Source organism: Microcaecilia unicolor, chromosome 11 (assembly GCF_901765095.1).
Source record: "Microcaecilia unicolor chromosome 11, aMicUni1.1, whole genome shotgun sequence".
Taxonomy (NCBI): Eukaryota; Metazoa; Chordata; class Amphibia; order Gymnophiona; family Siphonopidae; genus Microcaecilia; species Microcaecilia unicolor.
The window spans coordinates 146058153-146079586 of NC_044041.1; the positions used below are offsets into that span (position 1 = coordinate 146058153).

The following is a 21434-nucleotide window of genomic DNA, read 5'->3' on the forward strand; positions in this document are numbered from 1 at the left end:
TATTAAAAAAGGAGGACGGAAGACCAAACGACAGCCGGCATGGTTAAAAAGTGAGGTGAAGGAAGCTATTAGAGATAAAAGAAAATCCTTCAGAAAATGGAAGGAACTGACTAAAAATAATAAGAAACAGCATAAGGAATGTCAAGTCAAATGCAAAGCACTGATAAGGAAGGCTAAGAGGGACTTTGAAAAAAAGATTGCGTTGGATGCAAAAACACATAGCAAAAACATTTTTTAGCTATATTAAAAGCAAGAAGCCAGCAAAAGAATCAGTTGGACCGCTAGATGACTGAGGGGTAAATGGGTGATCGGGGAAGATAAAGCCATAGCGGAGAGATTAAATGAATTCTTTGCTTCAGTCTTCACTGAGGAAGATTTGGGAGAGATACCGGTGCCAGAAATGGTATTCAAAGCCGATGAGTCGGAGAAACTGAATGAAATCTCTATAGACCTAGAGGATGTAATGGGACAATTTGACAAATTGAAGAGTAGCAAATCTCCTGGACCGGATGGTATTCATCCCAGAGTACAGATAGAACTGAAAAATGAACTTACGGAACTATTGTTAGTAAGGTAAAATTATGTATCATACCTGATAATTTTCTTTCCATTAATCATAGCTGATCAATCCATAGACTGGTGGGTTGTGTCCATCTACCAGCAGGTGGAGATAGAGAGCAATCCTTTTGCCTCCCTATATGTGGTCATGTGCTGCCGGAAACTCCTCAGTATGTCGATATCCAAGCTCCATCCGCAGGACTCAGCACTTAGAGAATTACACCCACAAAGGGACACTCTGCCCAGCTCACCACCGCCGAAACGGGGAAGGGGAATTAACCCAGCTCATCCCCACACGTGGGGGAGGGGAATCCGTCCAGCTCATCCCCGCGGAGCGGGGGAGGGACACCACCCCGCCGATGCGGGGGGATCTGGCTTATCCTGCAACCGCGGGAGGAGCTGACTGACCCTAACACCGCCGAAGCGGGAGGGGTACAAAGCTGCCCTACAGCCACACGAAGCTGGAGGGAGCGCCGGCAGAATTTATGTCTCAATCCAGCACCGTAAAACGGAGGGGAGAGGAATGCAGCAGCTCACTGTAACACAAACTCGTCTCAACTCTTGAAGAATCCAATTGAAAAAACTTGAAGACGAAGTCCTCCTAAACAGGAACTGAAGACTAAACTTAAACCTGAAATGCAACCAGAATATAAACAGTACAGATATCTGGGAGGGGCTATGGATTGATCAGCTATGATTAATGGAAAGAAAATTATCAGGTATGATACATAATTTTACCTTCCATATCATCAAGCTGATCAATCCATAGACTGGTGGGATGTACCGAAGCAGTACTCACCCAGGGCGGGACATAGAAATCCCTGACCGCAACACTGAAGCTCCAAACCGGGCCTCCGCCCGAGCAGCCACAGTCAAGCGGTAATGCCTGGAGAAGGTATGGGCCGATGCCCAAGTTGCCGCCTTGCAAATCTCTTCCAAGGAGACGGACCCGGCCTCTGCCATCGAGGCCGCCTGAGCTCTAGTGGAGTGAGCCTTCAGCTGGATAGGCGGCACCTTCCCCGCGGCCACATAAGCCGCTGCAATGGCTTCCTTGACCCATCTTGCCACTGTAGGCTTAGCAGCCTGCAGACCCTTACGAGGACCTGCAAACAGGACAAACAGATGATCCGATTTCCGGACATCATTGGTCACTTCCAAGTATCTGATAATGACTCGTCTCACATCCAGATATTTGAGAGCAGAGTATTCCTCTGGGTAGTCCTCCCTACGAAAGAAAGGGAGACAGAGCTGCTGATTCACATGGAAGCGAGAAACAATCTTGGGCAGGAAGGAAGGCACTGTGCGAATAGTCACTCCTGCCTCAGTGAACTGCAGAAAAGGCTCTCGACATGAGAGTGCCTGGAGCTCGGAAACTCTTTTGGCTGAAGTGATAGCCACCAAAAAGACTGCTTTCAACGTCAGGTCTTTCAGAGATGCCCTCGACAAGGGTTCAAAAGGCGGCTTCTGCAAGGCTCTTAGCACCAGGTTGAGATTCCACGCAGGCACCACTGAGCGCAGAGGAGGGCGCAGGTGATTAACTCCCTTGAGAAAACGTACCACATCTGGCTGCGAAGCCAGGGAAGCACCCTTCAGGCGGCCCCTGAAGCAAGCCACAGCCGCCACCTGGACTTTAAGGGAACTGAGCGACAGGCCTTTCTCCAGACCTTCTTGCAGGAACGCCAGCACTGAAGAAATTGGAGCAGTGAAGGGAGAAAGCGAGCCTGCTTCACACCACGCTGCAAAGGTACGCCAAACCCTGGCGTAAGCAGTAGAAGTAGAGCGCTTCCTCGCTCTCAGCATAGTGGCGATGACCTTGTCTGAGAAGCCCTTCTTCCTCAGACGCTGCCGCTCAATAGCCAGGCCGTAAGACCAAAGGGGGAGGGATCCTCCATCACCACGGGACCCTGATGTAACAGGCCCTGCTCCACAGGCAGCCGCAGAGGGTCGTCCACTGAGAGCCTGATCAAGTCCGCATACCAGGGACGTCTGGGCCAGTCCGGACCCACCAGGATTATCCGGCCCGGATGCTTTGCCACCTGGTCTAGTACCCTGCCCAACATGGGCCAGGGCGGGAACACATAGAGAAGCTCTTGTGTCGGCCACTGTTGGAGAAGAGCATCTACTCCCAGAGATCGAGGGTCCCGTCCTTTACTGAAAAAGCGCGGCAATGGCAATTGGCCGATGACGCCATCAGATTTAGGCTCGGCTGGCCCCAGCGCTTCGTGATGTCCAAGAACGCCTGAGCCGATAACTGCCACTCTCCGGGATCCAAAGTATGGCGACTGAGAGAGTCCGCCTTGACATTCATGACTCCGGCAATGTGGGCCGCTGACAGCTGTTCCAGGTTCGCTTCCGCCCACTGGCATAGATTCATGGCTTCCTTGGCTAGAGGGGCGCTCTTGGTACCTCCCTGGCGGTTGACATAGGCCACAGCCGTGGCATTGTCCGACAGGACCCGTACTGGCTTCAACGCCAGTACCGGGAGGAACTCCACAAGCGCCAACCGAATGGCTTTGAGTTCCAGGAGGTTGATAGACCACTTTGCCTCTGCAGGAGACCAGAGGCCCTGCCCTGTCCTTCCCATGCAGTGGGCTCCCCAGCCCGTCAAAGAGGCATCCGTCGTGACGACAATCCACTCCGGGGTCACAAGAGGCATTCCTGCAGACAACTTGTCTGTCTTCAGCCACCAGCTCAACGCCTTGCGCACTGCTGGGTCCAAGGGAAGGCGCACAGCATAATCCTCCGACACCGGAGTCCAGCGCTGCAGCAGAGAGTGTTGTAGTGGTCTCATATGAGCCCTGGCCCAGGGCACTACATCCATCGTGGCCGTCATAGAGCCCAACAGCTGCACATAGTCCCAAGCCCGAAGCGGAGAGGCTACTAGGAACTGGTCCACCTGAGCCTGAAGTTTGACAATCCGATTGTCCGGCAGGAACACTCTGCCCACTTGGGTGTCGAATCGAACTCCCAGATACTCCAGGGACTGAGTCGGGCGCAGCTGGCTTTTCTCCCAGTTGATGATCCACCCCAGGGAGCTCAAAAGAGCAATCACCCGGTCCACAGCCTTGCCGCACTCTGCATAAGAGGGAGCTCGGATCAACCAGTCGTCCAGATAAGGATGGACTTGTACTCCTTCCTTTTGCAGGAAGGCCGCGATGACCACCATTACTTTGGAGAAGGTCCACGGAGCAGTAGCCAACCCGAACGGGAGGGCTCTGAACTGGAAGTGTCGGCCCAGGACTGCAAAACGCAGAAAGCGTTGATGAGGAGGCCAGATGGGAATATGCAAATACGCTTCCTTGATGTCCAAGGATGCCAGGAACTCCCCTGCCTTCACTGCCGCTATAACAGAGCAGAGAGTCTCCATGCGAAAGTGCCGAACTTTCAAGGCCCGACTGACCCCTTTGAGGTCGAGGATAGGCCGTACAGAACCTCCTTTCTTTGGTACCACAAAGTAAATGGAGTAACGTCCCTTGCCAATCTGATTTTCTGGCACCGGAACGACCGCACCCAGGCGGATCAGATTGTCCAAGGTCTGCTGCACTGCCACAGCTTTGACCGGAGACTTGCAGGGAGAGAGTACAAACCCGTCTCTTAAGGGTCGGCAGAACTCTAGCTTGTAGCCGTCTCTGATGACTTCCAGCACCCAAGCGTCTGAAGTTACCCTGGTCCACTCGCCCAGAAACGAGGACAGGCGTCCTCCAATCTGCACTGGGCCATGGACCAGGACCCCGTCATTGGGTATGAGACCCTGGGGGAGGACCGGAGGGCGCACCTCCGGGATGGCGGTCTCTGCGAAAGGAATGCTGCTTGGGGGAGAAATTCCTCTTGAAGGAAGAGGGGGCAGAGGAGCCCGACTTGCCCGGGCGGTACCGACGGGCTTCCTGAAACCGTCCTCTGGAGATACCGGGGCGAGCACTGGCCCGAGCCCTGACCTCTGGTAACCTCTTGCCCTTAGATGTGCCGAGATCGGTCACAATTTTGTCCAGCTCGACCCCAAAGAGCAGCTTGCCTTTAAAAGGCAACTTAGCCAGGCGGGGCTTGGAGGCGTGATCAGCAGATCAATGTTTCAGCCAAAGCCACCGCCACGCAGAGACTGTCTGAGCCATACCTTTAGCTGAGGCTCTCAAGACATCATACAGCAAGTCTGCCAAATAAGCCAAGCCCGATTCCAGGGCCGGCCAATCAGCCCTCAAGGAAGGATCCGAGGGGGAAGCCCGCTGCACAATCGTCAGGCACGCCCTGGCCACATAGGAGCCGCAAACTGAGGCCTGCAAACTTAAGGCAGCCGCCTCAAAGGATGAACTTAAGGCCGCCTCCAATCTTCTGTCTTGGTCGTCCTTTAGGGCCGTGCCACCTTCCACCGGCAACGCCGTTTTCTTAGTCACCGCAGTGATTAAAGAATCCACGGTAGGCCAAAGAAAGGCCTCCCGTTCACTTTCAGGCAAAGAATAGAGGCGGGACATAGCCCTAGCCACTTTGAGGCTCGCTTCCGGGACAACCCATTGAGTCGAAATTAAGGTGTGCATGGCATCATGCACGTGGAAGGTTCTAGGCGGGCGCTTCGTCCCCAGCATAATGGCGGAGCCAACAGGGGCTGAGGGAGAGACGTCCTCTAGAGAGGAAATCTTCAAAATGCTCATGGCCTGCAGTAACAGGTTGGGCAAATCCTCTGAGCGAAAGATCCGCGCTGCAGAGGGGTCATCCGCTCCATCCAAGCGGGAATCCGTCTCCTCCAAGGAATCCGCAAAGGACCGTTAGGAGAACTCAGATACGCTGCCCTCATCTACATCAGAGGAGACAAAGTCCTCTAAGGCCTGGGAATCCACCCGAGGGCGTTTACTTCCGGGGGCCTCAACCCCTTTATCGGACAAGGGAGAAGGGGCAGCGTTCTGCACAAGGAAGGCCTGATGCAGCAGCAAAATAAACTCGGGGGAGAAACCCCCAGACTGTGTATTTCAGCAGCCTGGGCCACAGCCCTAGACGCACCCTCAACTGGCGCTCGCAAGAGCGGGGGAGAAACATGCTGAGCCTCCAAGATGGCGTCCGGCGCGACACTCCGCGAAGGAGCCGCGCGGGAAGAACGGCGCTTAACTTTAGCCGCTTTTTTGCCGTCGCCCAAATCAAGGGCGGCCATGGCATGAACGTCTCCCAGCTCAAGGGCGGCCCAAGAAGAAGCCGTCCGAGCAGAGTGGCCGGCCAAGATGGCGGAGGCGAGCAGCGGGGGATGGGCGTTTATGGCAGGAAAAACCGCCGCACCGGAGGAAGACCCGGGACACTGACCGGCCTCCAAACTGACACCCGACAAGGGCGAATCAGACTTTAAAACCCCCGCATCCCCGCTAGAAGCGCACACGCGGTCCGGGGAGCGATTCTTCGCGCCCTCGCCCTCCGACACCATAGGCCACGTGGAGATCGATCGGGGAACCCCCTGCCCGCTATAAAAGGTAAAATTATGTATAATCGTACCTGATAATTTTCTTTCCATTAATCATAGCTGATCAATCCATAGACTGGTGGGTTGTGTCCATCTACCAGCAGGTGGAGATAGAGAGCAAACTTTTGCCTCCCTATATGTGGTCATGTGCTGCCGGAAACTCCTCAGTATGTCAATATCAAAGCTCCATCCGCAGGACTCAGCACTTAGAGAATTACACCCACGAAGGGACACTCTGCCCAGCTCACCACCGCCGAAACGGGGGAGGGGAATTAACCCAGCTCATCCCCACACGAGTGGGGGAGGGGAATCCGTCCAGCTCATCCCCGCGGAGCGGGGGAGGGACACCACCCCGCCGATGCGGGGGGATCTGGCTTATCCTGCAACCGCGGGAGGAGCTGACTGACCCTAACACCGCCGAAGCGGGAGGGGTACAAAGCTGCCCTACAGCCGCACGAAGCGGGAGTGAGCGCCGGCAGAATTTAGGTCTCAATCCAGCCCCGTACAACGGAGGGGAGAGGAATGCAGCAGCTCACTGTAACACAAAATCGCCTCAACTCCTGAAGAATCCAATTGAAAAAACTTGAACACGCAGTCCTCCTGAACAGGAACTGAAGACTAAACTTGAACCTGAAATGCAACCAGAATAAAAACAGTACAGATATCTGGGAGGGGCTATGGATTGATCAGCTATGATAAATGGAAAGAAAATTATCAGGTATGATACATAATTTTACCTTCCATATCATCATGCTGATCAATCCATAGACTGGTGGGATGTACCGAAGCAGTACTCACCCAGGGCGGGACATAGAAATCCCTGACCGCAACACTGAAGCTCCAAACCGGGCCTCCGCCCGAGCAGCCACAGTCAAGCGGCAATGCTTGGAGAATGTATGGGCCGAAGCCCAAGTTGCCGCCTTGCATATCTCTTCCAAGGAGACGGAACCGGCCTCTGCCATCGAGGCCGCCTGAGCTCTTGTGGAGTGAGCCTTCAGCTGGATAGGCGGCACCTTCCCCGCGGCCACATAAGCCGCTGCAATGGCTTCCTTGACCCATCTTGCCACTGTAGGCTTAGCAGCCTGCAGACCCCTACGAGGACCTGCATACAGGACAAACAGATGATCCGATTTCCGGAAATCATTGGTCACTTCCAAGTATCTGATGATGACTCGTCTCACATCCAGATATTTAAGAGCAGAGTACTCCTCTGGGTAGTCCTCCCTACGAAAGGAAGGGAGACAGAGCTGCTGATTCACATGGAAGCGAGAAACAATCTTGGGCAGAAAGGAAGGCACTGTGCGAATAGTCACTCCTGCCTCAGTGAACTGCAGAAAAGGCTCTCGACATGAGAGCGCCTGGAGCTCGGAAACTCTTCTGGCTGAAGTGATAGCCACCAAAAAGACTGCTTTCAACGTCAGGTCTTTCAGAGATGCCCTTGACAAGGGTTCAAACGGCGGCTTCTGCAATGCTCTTAGCACCAGGTTGAGATTCCACGCAGGCACCACTGAGTGCAGAGGAGAGCGCAGGTGATTAACTCCCTTGAGAAAGCGCACCACATCTGGCTGCGAAGCCAGGGAAACACCCTTCAGGCGGCCCCTGAAGCAAGCCAGAGCCGCTACCTGGACTTTAAGGGAACTGAGCGACAGGCCTTTCTCCAGACCTTCTTGCAGGAACGCCAACACTGAAGAAATTGGAGCAGTGAAAGGAGAAAGTGAGCCTGCTTCACACCACGCTGCAAAGATACGCCAAACCCTGGCGTAAGCAGTAGAAGTAGAGCGCTTCCTCGCTCTCAGCATAGTGGCGATGACCTTGTCTGAGAAGCCCTTCTTCCTCAGACGCTGCCGCTCAATAGCCAGGCCGTAAGACCAAAGGGGGAGGGATCCTCCATCACCACGGGACCCTGATGTAACAGGCCCTGCTCCACTGGCAGCCGCAGAGGATCGTCGACTGAGAGCCTGATCAAGTCCGCATACCAGGGACGTCTGGGCCAATCCGGACCCACCAGGATTACCCTGCCGGGATGCTTTGCCACCCGGTCTAGCACCCTGCCCAACATGGGCCAGGGCGGGAACACATAGAGAAGCTCTTGTGTCGGCCACTGTTGGAGAAGAGCATCTACTCCCAGGGATCGAGGGTCCCGTCCTCTGCTGAAAAAGCGCGGCACTTGGCAATTGGCCGATGACGCCATCAGATCTAGGCTCGGCTGGCCCCAGCGCTTCGTGATGTCCAAGAACGCCTGAGCAGATAGCTGCCACTCTCCGGGCTCCAAGGTATGGCGACTGAGAAAGTCCGCCTTGACATTCATGACTCCGGCAATGTGGGCCGCTGACAGCTGTTCCAGGTTCGCTTCTGCCCACTGGCATCGACTCATAGCCTCCTTGGCTAGAGGGGCGCTCTTGGTACCTCCCTGGCGGTTGACATAGGCCACAGCCGTGGCATTGTCCGACAGGACCCGTACAGACTTCAACACCAGTACAGGGATGAACTCCAAAAGCGCCAACCGAATGGCTCTGAGTTCCAGGAGGTTGATAGACCACTTTGCCTCTGCAGGAGACCAGAGCCCCTGCGCTGTCCTTCCCAAACAGTGGGCTCCCCAGCCCGACAAAGAGGCGTCCGTCGTGACGACAATCCACTCTGGGGTCACCAGAGGCATTCCCGCAGACAACTTGTCTGTCTGCATCCACCAGCTCAGCGCCTTGCGCACTGCTGGATCCAAGGGAAGGCGCACAGCATAATCCTCCGACATCGGAGCCCAGCGCTGCAGCAGAGAGTGTTGAAGTGGTCTCATAAGAGCCCTGGCCCAGGGCACTACTTCCATCGTGGCCGTCATAGAGCCCAACAGCTGCACATAGTCCCAAGCCCGAAGAGGAGAGGCTACTAGGAACTGGTCCACCTGAGCCTGAAGTTTGACAATCCGATTGTCTGGCTGTCGAATCGAACTCCCAGATACTCCAGGGACTGAGTCGGGCGCAGCTGGCTCTTCTCCCAGTTGATGATCCATCCCAGGGAGCTCAAAAGAGCAACTACACGGTCCACAGCTTTGCCGCACTCTGCATAAGAGGGGGCTCGGATCAACCAGTCGTCCAGATAAGGATGGACTTGTACTCCTTCCTTTCGCAGGAAGGCCGCTATGACCACAATTACTTTGGAAAAGGTCCGCGGAGCAGTAGCCAACCCGAAAGGGAGGGCTCTGAACTGGAAGTGTCGGCCCAGGACTGCAAAACGCAGAAAGCGTTGATGAGGAGGCCAGATGGGAATATGCAAGTATGCTTCCTTGATGTCCAAGGATGCCAGGTACTCCCCTGCCTTCACTGCCGCTATAACAGAGCGGAGAGTCTCCATGCGAAAGTGCCGCACTTTCAAGGCCCGATTGACCCCTTTGAGGTCGAGGATAGGCCGGACAGAACCTCCTTTCTTTGGTACCACAAAGTAAATGGAGTAACGTCCCTTGCCAAGCTGACTTTCTGGCACCGGAACGACCGCACCCAGGCGGATCAGATTGTCCAAAGTCTGCTGCACTGCCACAGCTTTGACCGGAGACTTGCAGGGAGAGAGTACAAACCCGTCTCTTAAGGGTCGGCAGAACTCTAGCTTGTAGCCGTCTCTGATGACTTCCAGCACCCAAGCGTCTGAAGTTATTGTGGTCCACTCGCCCAGAAACGAGGACAGCCGTCCTCCAATCTGCACTGGGGCGTGGACCAAGACCCCGTCATAGGGTACGAGACCCTGGGGGAGGACCGGAGGGCGCACCTCCGGGACGGTGGTCTCTGCGAAAGGAATGCTGCTTGGGGGAGAAATTCCTCTTAAAGGAAGAGGGGGCAGAAGAACCCGACCTGCCCGGGCGGTACCGACGGGCTTCCTGAAACCGTCCTCTGGAGGTACCGGGACGAGCACTAGCCCGAGCCCTGACCTCTGGTAACTTCTTGCCCTTAGACGTGCCGAGATCGGTCACGATTTTGTCCAGCTCGACCCCAAAGAGCAGCTTGCCTTTAAAAGGCAATCTAGCCAGGCGGGATTTAGAGGCGTGGTCAGCAGACCAATGTTTCAGCCAAAGCCACCGCCGCGCAGAGACTGTCTGAGCCATGCCTTTAGCTGAGGCTCTCAAGACATCATACAGCAAGTCTGCCAAATAGGCTAAGCCCGATTCCAGGGCCGGCCAATCAGCCCTCAAGGAATGATCCGAGGGGGAAGCCCGCTGCACCATAGTCAGGCACGCCCTGGCCACATAGGAGCCGCAAACTGAGGCCTGCAAACTTAAAGCAGCCGCCTCAAAGGACGACCTTAAGGCCGCCTCCAATCTTCTGTCTTGGGCGTCCTTTAGGGCCGTGCCACCTTCCACCGGCAACGCCGTTTTCTTAGTCACCGCAGTGATTAAAGAATCCACGGTAGGCCACAGATAGGCCTCACGCTCACTCACAGCCAAAGGATAGAGGCGGGACATAGCCCTAGCCACTTTAAGGCTCGCTTCTGGGGCATCCCATTGAGCCGAAATTAAGGTGTGCATGGCATCATGCACGTGGAAGGTTCTAGGCGGGCGCTTCGTCCCCAGCATAATGGCAGAGCCAACAGGGGCTGAGGGAGAGACGTCCTCCGGAGAGGAAATCTTCAAAGTGTCCATGGCCTGTAACAACAGGTTGGGCAAATCCTCTGGGCTAAAAAGCCGCGCTGCAGAGGGGTCATCCACTCCAACCGAGCGGGGATCCGTCTCCTCCAAGGAATCCGCAAAGGACCGTTGGGAGACCTCAGACACGCTGCCCTCATCTACATCGGAGGAGACAAATTCCTCCAAGGCCTGGGAATCAACCCGAGGGCGTTTGCCTCTGGGAACCTCAACCTCTTTACCAGACGAGGGAGCAGGGGCAGCGTTGTGCATGAGGAAGGCCTGATGCAGCAGCAAAACAAACTCGGGGGAGAAACCCCCCAGACTGTGCACTTCCGCAGCCTGGGCAACAGCCCTAGACGCACTCTCAACCGGCGCTCGAAATAGCGGGGGAGAGACATGCTGCGCATCCAAAATGGCGTCCGGCGCGAAACTCCGCGAAGGAGCCGCGCGGGAAGAACGGCTCTTAACATTAGCCGGTTTTGTGCCGTCGCCCAAATTAAGGGCGTTCATGGCATTAATGTCTCCAACCTCAAGGGCGGCCCCCGAAGAAGCCGTCCGAGCCGCGTGGCCGGCCAAGATGGCGGAGGCGAGGAGCGGGGGATGGGCGTTTATGGCGGGAAAAACCGCCACGCCGGAGGAAGGACCGGGACATTCATCGGTCACTAAACTGTCACCCATCAAGGGCGAATCAGGCTGTAAAACCCCCGCATCCCCTCTAGAAGCGCTCCAGCGATCCGGGGAGCGACCCTTTGCGCCCTCGCCCTCCGACGCCATATGCCACGAGGAGAAGAATCGGGGAACCCCCTGCCCGCTATAAAAAGGTAAAATTACCTGCTTGCCGCTCCGAGCTGTAACGAACTGGTGTCCCAGTGAGTAGCTGCAATGAACGTTTAAATAAACGTCAAAATAAACGCCTTTAAAGACGTTTAAATTTTTTTTTTTTTTTTTTAAACGGAGCCAGCGGGAGGGGGGAGAAAAGGAGGGACCTGGCACCACCAGGTTTGCACTTGCTCAAAAGAGCCCTCAACCCCAGGCCTCAACAAAACCTAAGGATTAGGCTTGGAGGCCTAGCCAGAGCTGCTGCTGTGTGTGACCACCACCTGCTGAGATAGAGAACATACTGAGGAGTTTCCGGCAGCACATGACCACATATAGGGAGGCAAAAGTTTGCTCTCTATCTCCACCTGCTGGTAGATGGACACAACCCACCAGTCTATGGATTGATCAGCTTGATGATATGGAAAGGTAAAATTACCTGCTTCTCGCTCCGAGCTGTAACGACCTGGTGTCCCAGTGAGTAGCTGCAATAAACGTTTAAATAAACGTCGAAATAAACGCCCTTAAGGACGTCCAAAATTTTTATTTTTTTTTTTTTTTTTTTTAAACGGAGCCAGCGGGAGGGGGGAGAAAAGGAGGGACCTGGCGCCACCAGGTTTGCACTTGCTCAAGAAGAGCCCTCAACCCCAGGTACTCAACAAAACCTAAAAATTAGGCTTGGAGACCTAGCCAGAGCTGCTGCTGTGTGTGACCACCACCTGCTGAGATAGAGAACATACTGAGGAGTTTCCGGCAGCACATGACCACATATAGGGAGGCAAAAGGATTGCTCTCTATCACCACCTGCTGGTAGATGGACACAACCCACCAGTCTATGGATTGATCAGCTTGATGATATGGAATATGCAATTTATCCTTAAAATCAAGCTTGGTACTGAAAGATTGGAGGATGGCCAATGTAACGTCAATTTTTTTTAAAAAGCTTCCAGAGGAGATCCGGGAAATTATAGACCAGTGAGTCTGACGTCGGTGCCGGGCAAAATGGTAGAGACTATTATAAAGAACAAAATTACAGAGCATATTCAAAAGCATGGATTAATGAGACAAAGCCAACATGGATTTAGTGAAGGAAAATCTTGCCTCACCAATCTACTACATTTCTTTGAAGGAGTGAACAAAGATGTGGATAAAAGTGAGCCGGTTAATATTGTGTACCTGGATTTTCAGAAGGCGTCTGAAAAAGTACCTCATGAAAGACTCCAGAGGAAATTGGAAAGTCAGGGGATAGGAGGTAGTGTTCTACTGTGGATTAAAAACTGGTTAAAAGATAGGAAACAGAGAGTAGGGTTAAATGGTTAGTATTCTCAATGGATAAGGGTAGTTAGTGGGGTTCCCCAGGGCTCTGTGCTGGGACCGCTGCTTTTTAACCTATTTATAAATGACTTAGAGATGGGGGGTAACTAGTGAGGTAATTAAATTTGCTGATGATAAAAGTTATTCAAAGTCGTTAAATCATGGAGGGATTGTGAAAAATTACAAGAGGACCTTATGAGACTGGGAGACTGGACGTCTAAATGGCAGATGACGTTTAATGTGAGCAAATGCAAAGTGATGCATGTGGGAAAGAGAACCCCAAATTTTAGCTATGTAATGCAAGGTTCCACATTAGGAGTCACAGACCAAGAAAGGGATCTAGGTGTTGTCGTTGATGACATGCTGAAACCTTCTGCTCAGTGTGCTGCTGCGGCTAAGAAAGCAAATAGAATGTTAGGTATTATTAGGAAAGGAATGGAAAACAAAAATGAGAATGTTATAATGGCCTTTGTATCGCTCCATGGTGTGACTGCAATTCGCATATTGGGTTCAATTCTGGTCACGGAGGAAGTGATCCACCGAGGTGGATGAACACTGACTCCCACGAGAAAACAACAGTTGGAGGGAAGTGGGAAGTGGACCAATGACTCCAGGGAGACGGGATACTGATGTACAGAGTACCACTTTATTCACAGACTCGACACAGTACCGTGTTTCGGCCACAGGCCTGCCTCAGGATTCTTAAATGATTCTGGTACTAGGGATAGGTCTGGAAATTGAATGGTCTTTCTATACGGCAGTAGACTCCTCTTCAGCTTCTGCCTCCCGGACCAGTCCAACTCAATTCTGGTCACTGCATCTCAAAAAAGATATAGTGGAATTAGAAAAGGTGCAGAGAAAGGCGACAAAAATGATAAAGGGGATGGGACGACTTCCCAATGAGGCAAGGCTAAAGTGGCTGGGGCTCTTCAGCTTGGAAAAAAGACAGCTGAGGGGAGATATGATAGAGGTCTATAAAATAATGAGTGGAGTGGAACAGGTAGACGTGAAGCGTCTGTTTACGCTTTCCAAAAAGCGAATGATACATACCTGTAGCAGGTGTTCTCCGAGGACAGCAGGCTGATTGTTCTCACGACTGGGTTGACGTCCACGGCAGCCCCCACCAACCGGAACAAAATTTTGCGGGCGGTCCCGCACGCAGGGCATGCCCACCGCGCATGCGCGGCCGTCTTCCCGCTTGTGCGCGACCGTTCCCGCTCAGTTGAATGACAAGCAAAAATGATCAAAAACGCAACTCCAAAGGGGAGGAGGGAGGGTAGGTGAGAACAATCAGCCTGCTGTCCTCGGAGAACACCTGCTACAGGTATGTATCATTCGCTTTCTCCAAGGACAAGCAGGTTCCTTGTTCTCACAACTGGGGTATCCCTAGCTCTCAGGCTCACTCAAAACAAGAACCCAGGTCAATTGAACCTCGCAACGGCAAGGGCATAACAGAAATTGACCTACGAAGAACAACTAACTGAGAGTGCAGCCTGACCAGAATAAATTTGGGTCCTGGAGGGTGGAGTTGGATTTAAACCCCAAACAGATTCTGCAGCACCGACTGCCCGAACCGACTGTCGCGTCGGGTATCCTGCTGGAGGCAGTAATGTGATGTGAATGTGTGGAGAGATGACCACGTCGCAGCCTTGCAAATCTCTTCAATAGTGGCTGACTTCAAGTGAGCCACCGACGCTGCCATGGCTCTGACACTATGAGCCATGACATGACCCTCAAGAGTCAGCCCAGCATGGGCGTAAGTGAAGGAAATGCAATCTGCTAGTCAATTGGTGCGTTTCCCGACAGCGACCCCTTTCCTATTGGGGTCGAAAGAAACAAACAATTGGGCGGACTGTCTGTGGGGCTGTGTCCGCTCCAAATAGAAGGCCAACGCTCACTTGCAGTCCAATGTGTGCAACTGACGTTCAGCAGGGCGGGTATGCGGTCTGGGAAAGAATGTTGGCAAGACAATTGACTGGTTAAGATGGAACTCCGACACCACCTTTGGCAGGAACTTAGGGTGAGTGCGGAGCACTACTCTGTTATGATGAAATTTAGTATACGGAGCATGAGCTACCAGGGCTTGAAGCTCACTGACCCTACGAGCTGAAGTAACTGCCACCAAGAAAATGACCTTCCAGGTCAAGTACTTCAGATGGCATGAATTCAGTGGCTCAAAAGGAGGTTTCATCAGCTGGGTGAGGACTACTTTGAGATCCCATGACACTGCAGGAGGCTTGACAGGGGGCTTTGACAAAAGCAAGCCTCTCATGAATCGAACAACTAAAGGCTCTCCAGAGATGGCTTTACCCTCTACACGAAGATGGTAAGCACTAATCGCACTAAGGTGATTCCTTACTGTTGGTCTTGAGGCCAGACTCTGACAAGTGCAGAAGGTATTCAAGCAGGTTCTGTGCAGGACAAGAACAAGGTTTTAGGGCCTTGCTCTCACACCAAACGACAAACCTCCTCCACTTGAAAAAGTAACTCTTTTTAGTGGAATCCTTCCTAGAGGCAAGCAAGACACGGGAGACACCCTCAGACAGACCCAACGCAGTGAAGTCTACGCCCTCAACATCCAGGCCGTGAGAGCCAGAGACTGAAGGTTGGGGTGCAGAAGCGCTCCGTCGTTCTGCGAAATGAGAGTCGGAAAACAGTCCAATCTCCACGGTTCTTCGGAGGACAACTCCAGAAGAAGAGGGAACCAGATCTGGCGGGGCCAAAAGGGCGCTTATCAGAATCATGGTGCCGTGGTCTTGCTTGAGCTTCAGTAAGGTCTTCCCCACCAAAGGTATGGGAAGATAAGCATACAGGAGGCCGGTCCCCCAATGGAGGAGAAAGGCATCCGACGCTAGTCTGCCGTGTGCCTGTAGTCTGGAACAGAACAGAGGCAGCTTGTGGTTGGACTGAGAGGCGAAAAGTTCCACCGAGGGAGTGCCCCACTCTCGGAAGATCTTGCGTACCGCTCTGGCATGGAGCGACCACTCGTGCGGTTGCATGACTCTGCTCAGTCTGTCGGCCAGACTGTTGTTTACACCTGCCAGGTATGTGGCTTGGAGAAGCATGCCGAACTGGCAGGCCCAACGCCACATCCCGACGGCTTCCTGACACAGGGGGCGAGATCCGGTGCCCCCCTGCTTGTTGATGTAATACATTGCAACCTGATTGTCTGTCCGAATTTGGATAATTTGACAGGACAGCCGATCTCTGAAAGCCTTCAGTGCGTTCCAGACCGCTCGGAGCTCCAGGAGGTTGATCTGAAGATCTTTTTCCTGGAGGGACCACAGTCCCTGGGTGTGAAGCCCATCGACATGAGCTCCCCACCCCAGGCGAGATGCATCTGTCGTTAGCACTTTCGTGGGCTGTGGAATTTGGAATGGGCGTCCCAAGGTCAAATTGGTCCGAATGGTCCACCAGTGCAGTGAAGTGCGGCAACTGATGGAGAGGCGGATGACATCTTCTAGATTCCCGGTGGCCTGGCACCACTGGGAAGCTAGGGTCCATTGAGCATATTTCATGTGAAGACGAGCCATGGGAGTCACAAACTGTGGAGGCCATATGACCTAGGAGTCTCAACATCTGCCGAGCTGTGACCTGCTGAGACGCTCTGGTCTGGGAAGCGAGGGACAGGAGGTTGTGGGCCCTCGCTTCGGGAAGAAAGGCCTGAGCCGTCTGAGAATTCAGCAGAGCTCCTATGAATTCCAGAGATTGGACTGGCTGGAGATGGGACTTTGGGTAATTTATCACAAACCCCAGCAGCTCCAGGAGGTGAATAGTGCACTGCATGGACCGGAGAGCTCCTGCCTCCGAGGTGTTCTTGACCAGCCAATCGTCGAGATATGGGAACACGTGCACTCCCAGCTTGCGTAGATACGCTGCGACCTCCACGAGACACTTCGTGAACACCCGTGGTGCAGAGGCGAGCCCAAAGGGCAGCACACAATACTGAAAGTGCCGTGCCCCAGGCGGAATCTGAGATACTGTCGGTGAGCTGGCAGTATCGGGATGTGAGTGTATGCGTCCTTTAAATCCAGGGAACATAGCCAATCGTTTTTCTGAATCATTGGCAGAAGGGTGCCCAAGGAAAGCATCCTGAACTTCTCTTTGACCAGATATTTGTTCAGGCCTCTCAGGTCTAGGATGGGGCGCATCCCCCCTGTTTTCTTTTCCACAAGGAAGTACCTGGAATAGAATCCCTGCCCTTCCTGCCCGGGTGGCACGGGCTCGACCGCATTGGCGCTGAGAAGGGCGGAGAGTTCCTCTGCAAGTTCCTGCTTGTGCTGGGAGCTGAAGGATTGGGCTCCCGGAGGACAATTTGGTGGAGGGGAGGCCAAATTCAGGGCGTATCCGCACCACACTATTTGGAGAACTCACTGGTCGGAGGTTATTAGAGGCCACCTTTGGTGAAAAAGTTTTAACCTCCCCCCAACTGGCTGATCGTCCGGCACGGACACTTTGATGGCGGCTATGTTCCCATGGATCCAGTCAAAAACCAGTCCCCGGTTTTTGCTGTGGAGGCGCCGGGGGCTGCTTAGGTACACGCTGTTGACGAGAACGAGCGCGCTGGGACTGTCCCTGTGCCTGATGAGGCCTTCAGGCCGGCTGGGTGTACCTACGCTTGTTGTAGGCGTAGGGCGCAGCCTGCCTGGCCCGGGAAAAACGTCCACCTGCTGAGGTGGATGCTGAAGGCGCCCGGTGGGAGAGCTTGTCGAGGGTGGTTTCCCGCTGATGTAGTTGGTCCACCAACTGCTCGACCTTCTCACCAAAAATATTATCCCCCCGGCAAGGGACATCGGCCAGCCGCTGCTGGGTGCGGTTGTCCAGGTCAGAGGCACGCAGCCATGAGAGCCTGCGCATCACTATACTTTGGGCCGCAGCACGAGATGCCACGTCACAGGTGTCATATATACCCCTGGACAGGAACTATCTGCACGCCTTCAGCTGCCTGACCACCTCCTGAAAAGGCCTGGACTGCTCCGGGGGGAGCTTGTCAACCAGGTCCGCCAGTTGCTTCACATTATTCCGCATGTGTATGCTCGTGTAGAGCTGGTAGGACTGGATGCGGGTCACGAGCATTGAAGATTGGTAGGCCTTCCTCCCAAACGAGTCCAGAGTGCGAGACTCCTGCCCCGGGGGCGCCTAGGCGGTATCCCTCGAACTCCGTGCCCTCTTGAGAGCAGAGTCCACGACCGCCGAGTCATGAGGCAATTGAGGCCGCATTAACTCTGGGTCAGAGTGGATCCTGTATTGGGACTCCGCTTTCTTGGGGATGGTGGGATTAGATAAAGGTCTCAACCAGTTCCGAAGCAGTGTCTCTTTGAGGACATTGTGCAACGGTACCGTGGAGGACTCTCTAGGTGGTGATGGATAGTTGAGGACCTCGAGCATCTCAGCCCTCGGCTCATCCACAGAGACCACGGGGAAGGGAATGCAAATCGACATATCCCCGACGAAGGAGGCAAAGGAGAGGCTCTCAGGTGGCGAGAGCTTCCTCTCTGGTGAAAGAGTGGGGTCGGAGGGAAGGCCCACAGACTCCTCTGAGGAGAAATATCTGGGGTCCTCCTCCTCCCCCCACGAGGCCTCTTCCTCGGTGTCGGACATGAGCTCCTGTAGCTCAGACCTCAACCGGGCCCGGCTCGACTTCGAGGTACCGAGTCCTCGGTGGCGGCGTCGAGTGATGGACTCCCGCGCCGGCGGGGATGGAGCTCCCTCCATCGACGGGGACTCCACCTGCGTGGCGGTCGAGACCGGCGCCGCAAGCAGCGGCGTCGAAGGCCTCGGCACCGGGCTAGAGCACGCCGGCGCTTCCATCAACGGCGCAGAGGGCGCAGGCACCCCCGGCGCCGGCACAGTCTGGCGCATCAGCCCTTCCAGGATCCCCGGAAGGATGGCTCGGAGGCACTCATCCAGGCCCGCTGTCGGGAAAGGCGAGGGAGCCGGTAGAGGTGTCGGAAGCTGTTCGGGTCCAGGAGACGGCACCGAAGTGCTGGCACCCTGACGTGACGATACCTCTACTACAGAGGGGGACCGCTCCTCTCGGCGCTGGCCCTTCCTCGGCATCGAATCGTCTCTGGAGCCAGGAGCCATATGCGCCGTGGGCAACCGATGACGGTGCTTTTTTGTCTTTTTTCGGTGCCCTGGGTAGAGGGCGTGACCGGGGCCGATTGCCCACGCGGCCGCTCACCCCTGTCGTCTCCGTAAGACCGGCGGGCCGACGGGACCTGTACTCCTGGGGTCAGTGCCGTCGGTGCCGATTTCGTGGACATCGGTACCGGTACCGAAGATCCGGCCGTCGATACCAATGCCGTCGAAGTCGACGTCGAGGGGCCGGCGCAAGTTCCAAAAAGACGGTCCCGTAGAACTTGCCTCGCCACCTGTGTCCGTTTCCGTAAACCGAGACACAAGGTGCACGTCTTGGTATCGTGCTCCGGCCCGAGGCACTGGAGGCACCAAGCGTGAGTGTCGGTCTGCGAGATATGCCGGCCGCACCGACCACACTTCTTAAAGCCACTCGGAACCTTCGAGGACATCGACGGAAAAATCGCGTCGGCGAAGTGAAAGTCGTCGATGGTGGCGGTAAAATTCACACCTCAAATAATAAATCGACCGCGCGGCCACAAGGCCGCAATGAGACGCCCCCGCTAAAAAGACGAGGGAAACCGCTCGTTTTTTTTTTTTTTTACAAAATAAAACAGAGAAGGAAGAAAAGTACAACGAAGAAAATCTCGCGGCGAAAGCGCGATCCGGTTTCCGGGGCTGACAGAGAGAGAGACGAACGCGGCTCTCTCCAGCGCGGAAAAGAAAAGACTAAGCGGGAACCGTCGCGCATGGGCGGGAAGACGGCCGCGCATGCGTGGTGGGCGTGCCCTGCGTGCGGGACCACCCGCAAAGTTTTGTTCCGGTTGGTGGGGGCTGCCGTGGACGTCAACCCAGTCGTGAGAACAAGCAGCCTGCTTGTCCTCGGAGAAATACTAGGACTAGGGGGCATGCAATGAAGCTACAAAGTAGTAAATTTAAAACGAATCGGAGAAAATGTTTCCTCACTCAACGTGTAATTCAACTCTGGAATTTGTTGCCAGAAAAAGTGGTAAAGGCAGTTAGCTTAGCAGTTTTAAAAAGGTTTGGAGGGCTTTCTAAAGGAAAAGTCCATGGACCATTATTAAATTGGACTTGGGGAAAATATTTCTGGGATAAGCAGCATAAAATGTTTTGTAGTTTTCTGCCAGGTATTTGTGACCTGGATTGGCCACTGTTGGAAACAGAATGCTGGGCTTGATGGACCTTTGGTCTGTCCCAGTATGGCAATACTTATGTACCCTTAGAGGCTTCTCTCTTTTCCTTATGTGAATCTTAAGTGAGTACTGGCTGGGGTTGCCCTGGGAACTATCCAGACTCCTCTTCCCTTCCTCAAGTATTTTTCTGCCTGCCTGGAATCTTCCTCATCAGAATACCTTAAACCTAGCCCATGTTTCTAACCTAGGGCTTCCTCTTGCTTCCATTCCAGCAATTGTCCTGTTATGGGAAATGAAACCTATTACCCCTGTCTCCGTTCTCCAGGTGTTTCTCTGCTCCTCCACTTCTGCTTCCTGAGTATGGGATTATATACTGTTTGTAGGGTCAGGGAAAACCATTCCATAGCTCCTCCCCTCAAGTGGAGTTTCTATTGGAATTGCTCCTGTGTAGCATCTTCCCCAGTTGTAGTCTAGCCCAGGTTTTCCTTCCTTCCTAGGATTCCAGGTTTCTCCTGGGAAACTGTTCTCTGCCTATCAGGACTGCCTAGAACTGGATTTGAAGACTGACCAAAAGTACTATTCTCTGATTATTACAATCCACATAAGCGCAAATCTTTTTCCAACCCTGTACCCCTGTAATTGGAAATACCTCCTTAAACAGCAACTAAACCTATGCATATACAGGATGTATAAGAATTGGATGGGCAAAGTTAAAGGTCCATACTTGTGCATATAGTACTGCTGTTCCAGGAAAATGCCTTTGACAATTTCCTTCTCTGAGGGCAATTTTCACACTGCATTGTTGCCAAGTTCAAAAACATGATTTATGCGCTGATTTTGCATCATTTTTTTAAAGTGAAAGTACTTGCATTACCTTCTTTTTGAAAGCTGCCTAAGGAAAAAGGACAGACAGAACCTTTCTGTGGCTTCTTTTTCCAGTTAGAAAATGTGTGTACTTTGAGAAATTTAAAACTACACATTATCACAATCCCTAGGAATGCCTCTATTCAATGCAGCAATATGAGTTTATCAAATAATACACATACCTTTACTCACAAGAAGAGTGGGTAGTTTACAAATAGCCCTTTTGTTTGGATAAAACATTGCTTTACCATCAGAAATGACTTGAAGATTGCTTGCCTGATGGCACACTAATGCACTTTTCTCATGACCAATTGCTCACTATCTTCTAACCCTCATGAGAAGGTACATACTCAGTTCTTAGCCGATGGATCTCAATATCTCTGTAGTCTTTGCTCTGTTTAGATTTTAGCAGACTGAGTTCATCCTTAAGCTCTCTGATCACTTTCTGCAGTGTCACAGGGTCTGGCTTCCCGACATAGGGCAATGGAAGTGGGTAGTGAATCCTGCAAAGAAAATATTAAAACAAGGTGAAGGGTGACATCAGCAGAGGACAAATCAAGAAATGCTGAAACAAAAAGTGAATGAAATTCAGAAAAAAAGGAATAAT

General features: G+C 53.3%; 1 protein-coding gene across 5 annotated transcripts in view; it reads right to left on the reverse strand.

Annotated features, from left to right (window-relative positions):
- Positions 1-21434, reverse strand: part of CCDC61 (coiled-coil domain containing 61) — a 647013-nt gene that overhangs the window by 428358 nt on the left and 197221 nt on the right. For all 5 annotated transcript variants that reach the window (XM_030218079.1, XM_030218082.1, XM_030218080.1 and 2 more), the window contains exon 5: positions 21178-21330. In XM_030218079.1, the coding sequence (XP_030073939.1) occupies positions 21178-21330 (153 nt within the window). The remainder of the gene's footprint in view (positions 1-21177; positions 21331-21434) is intronic.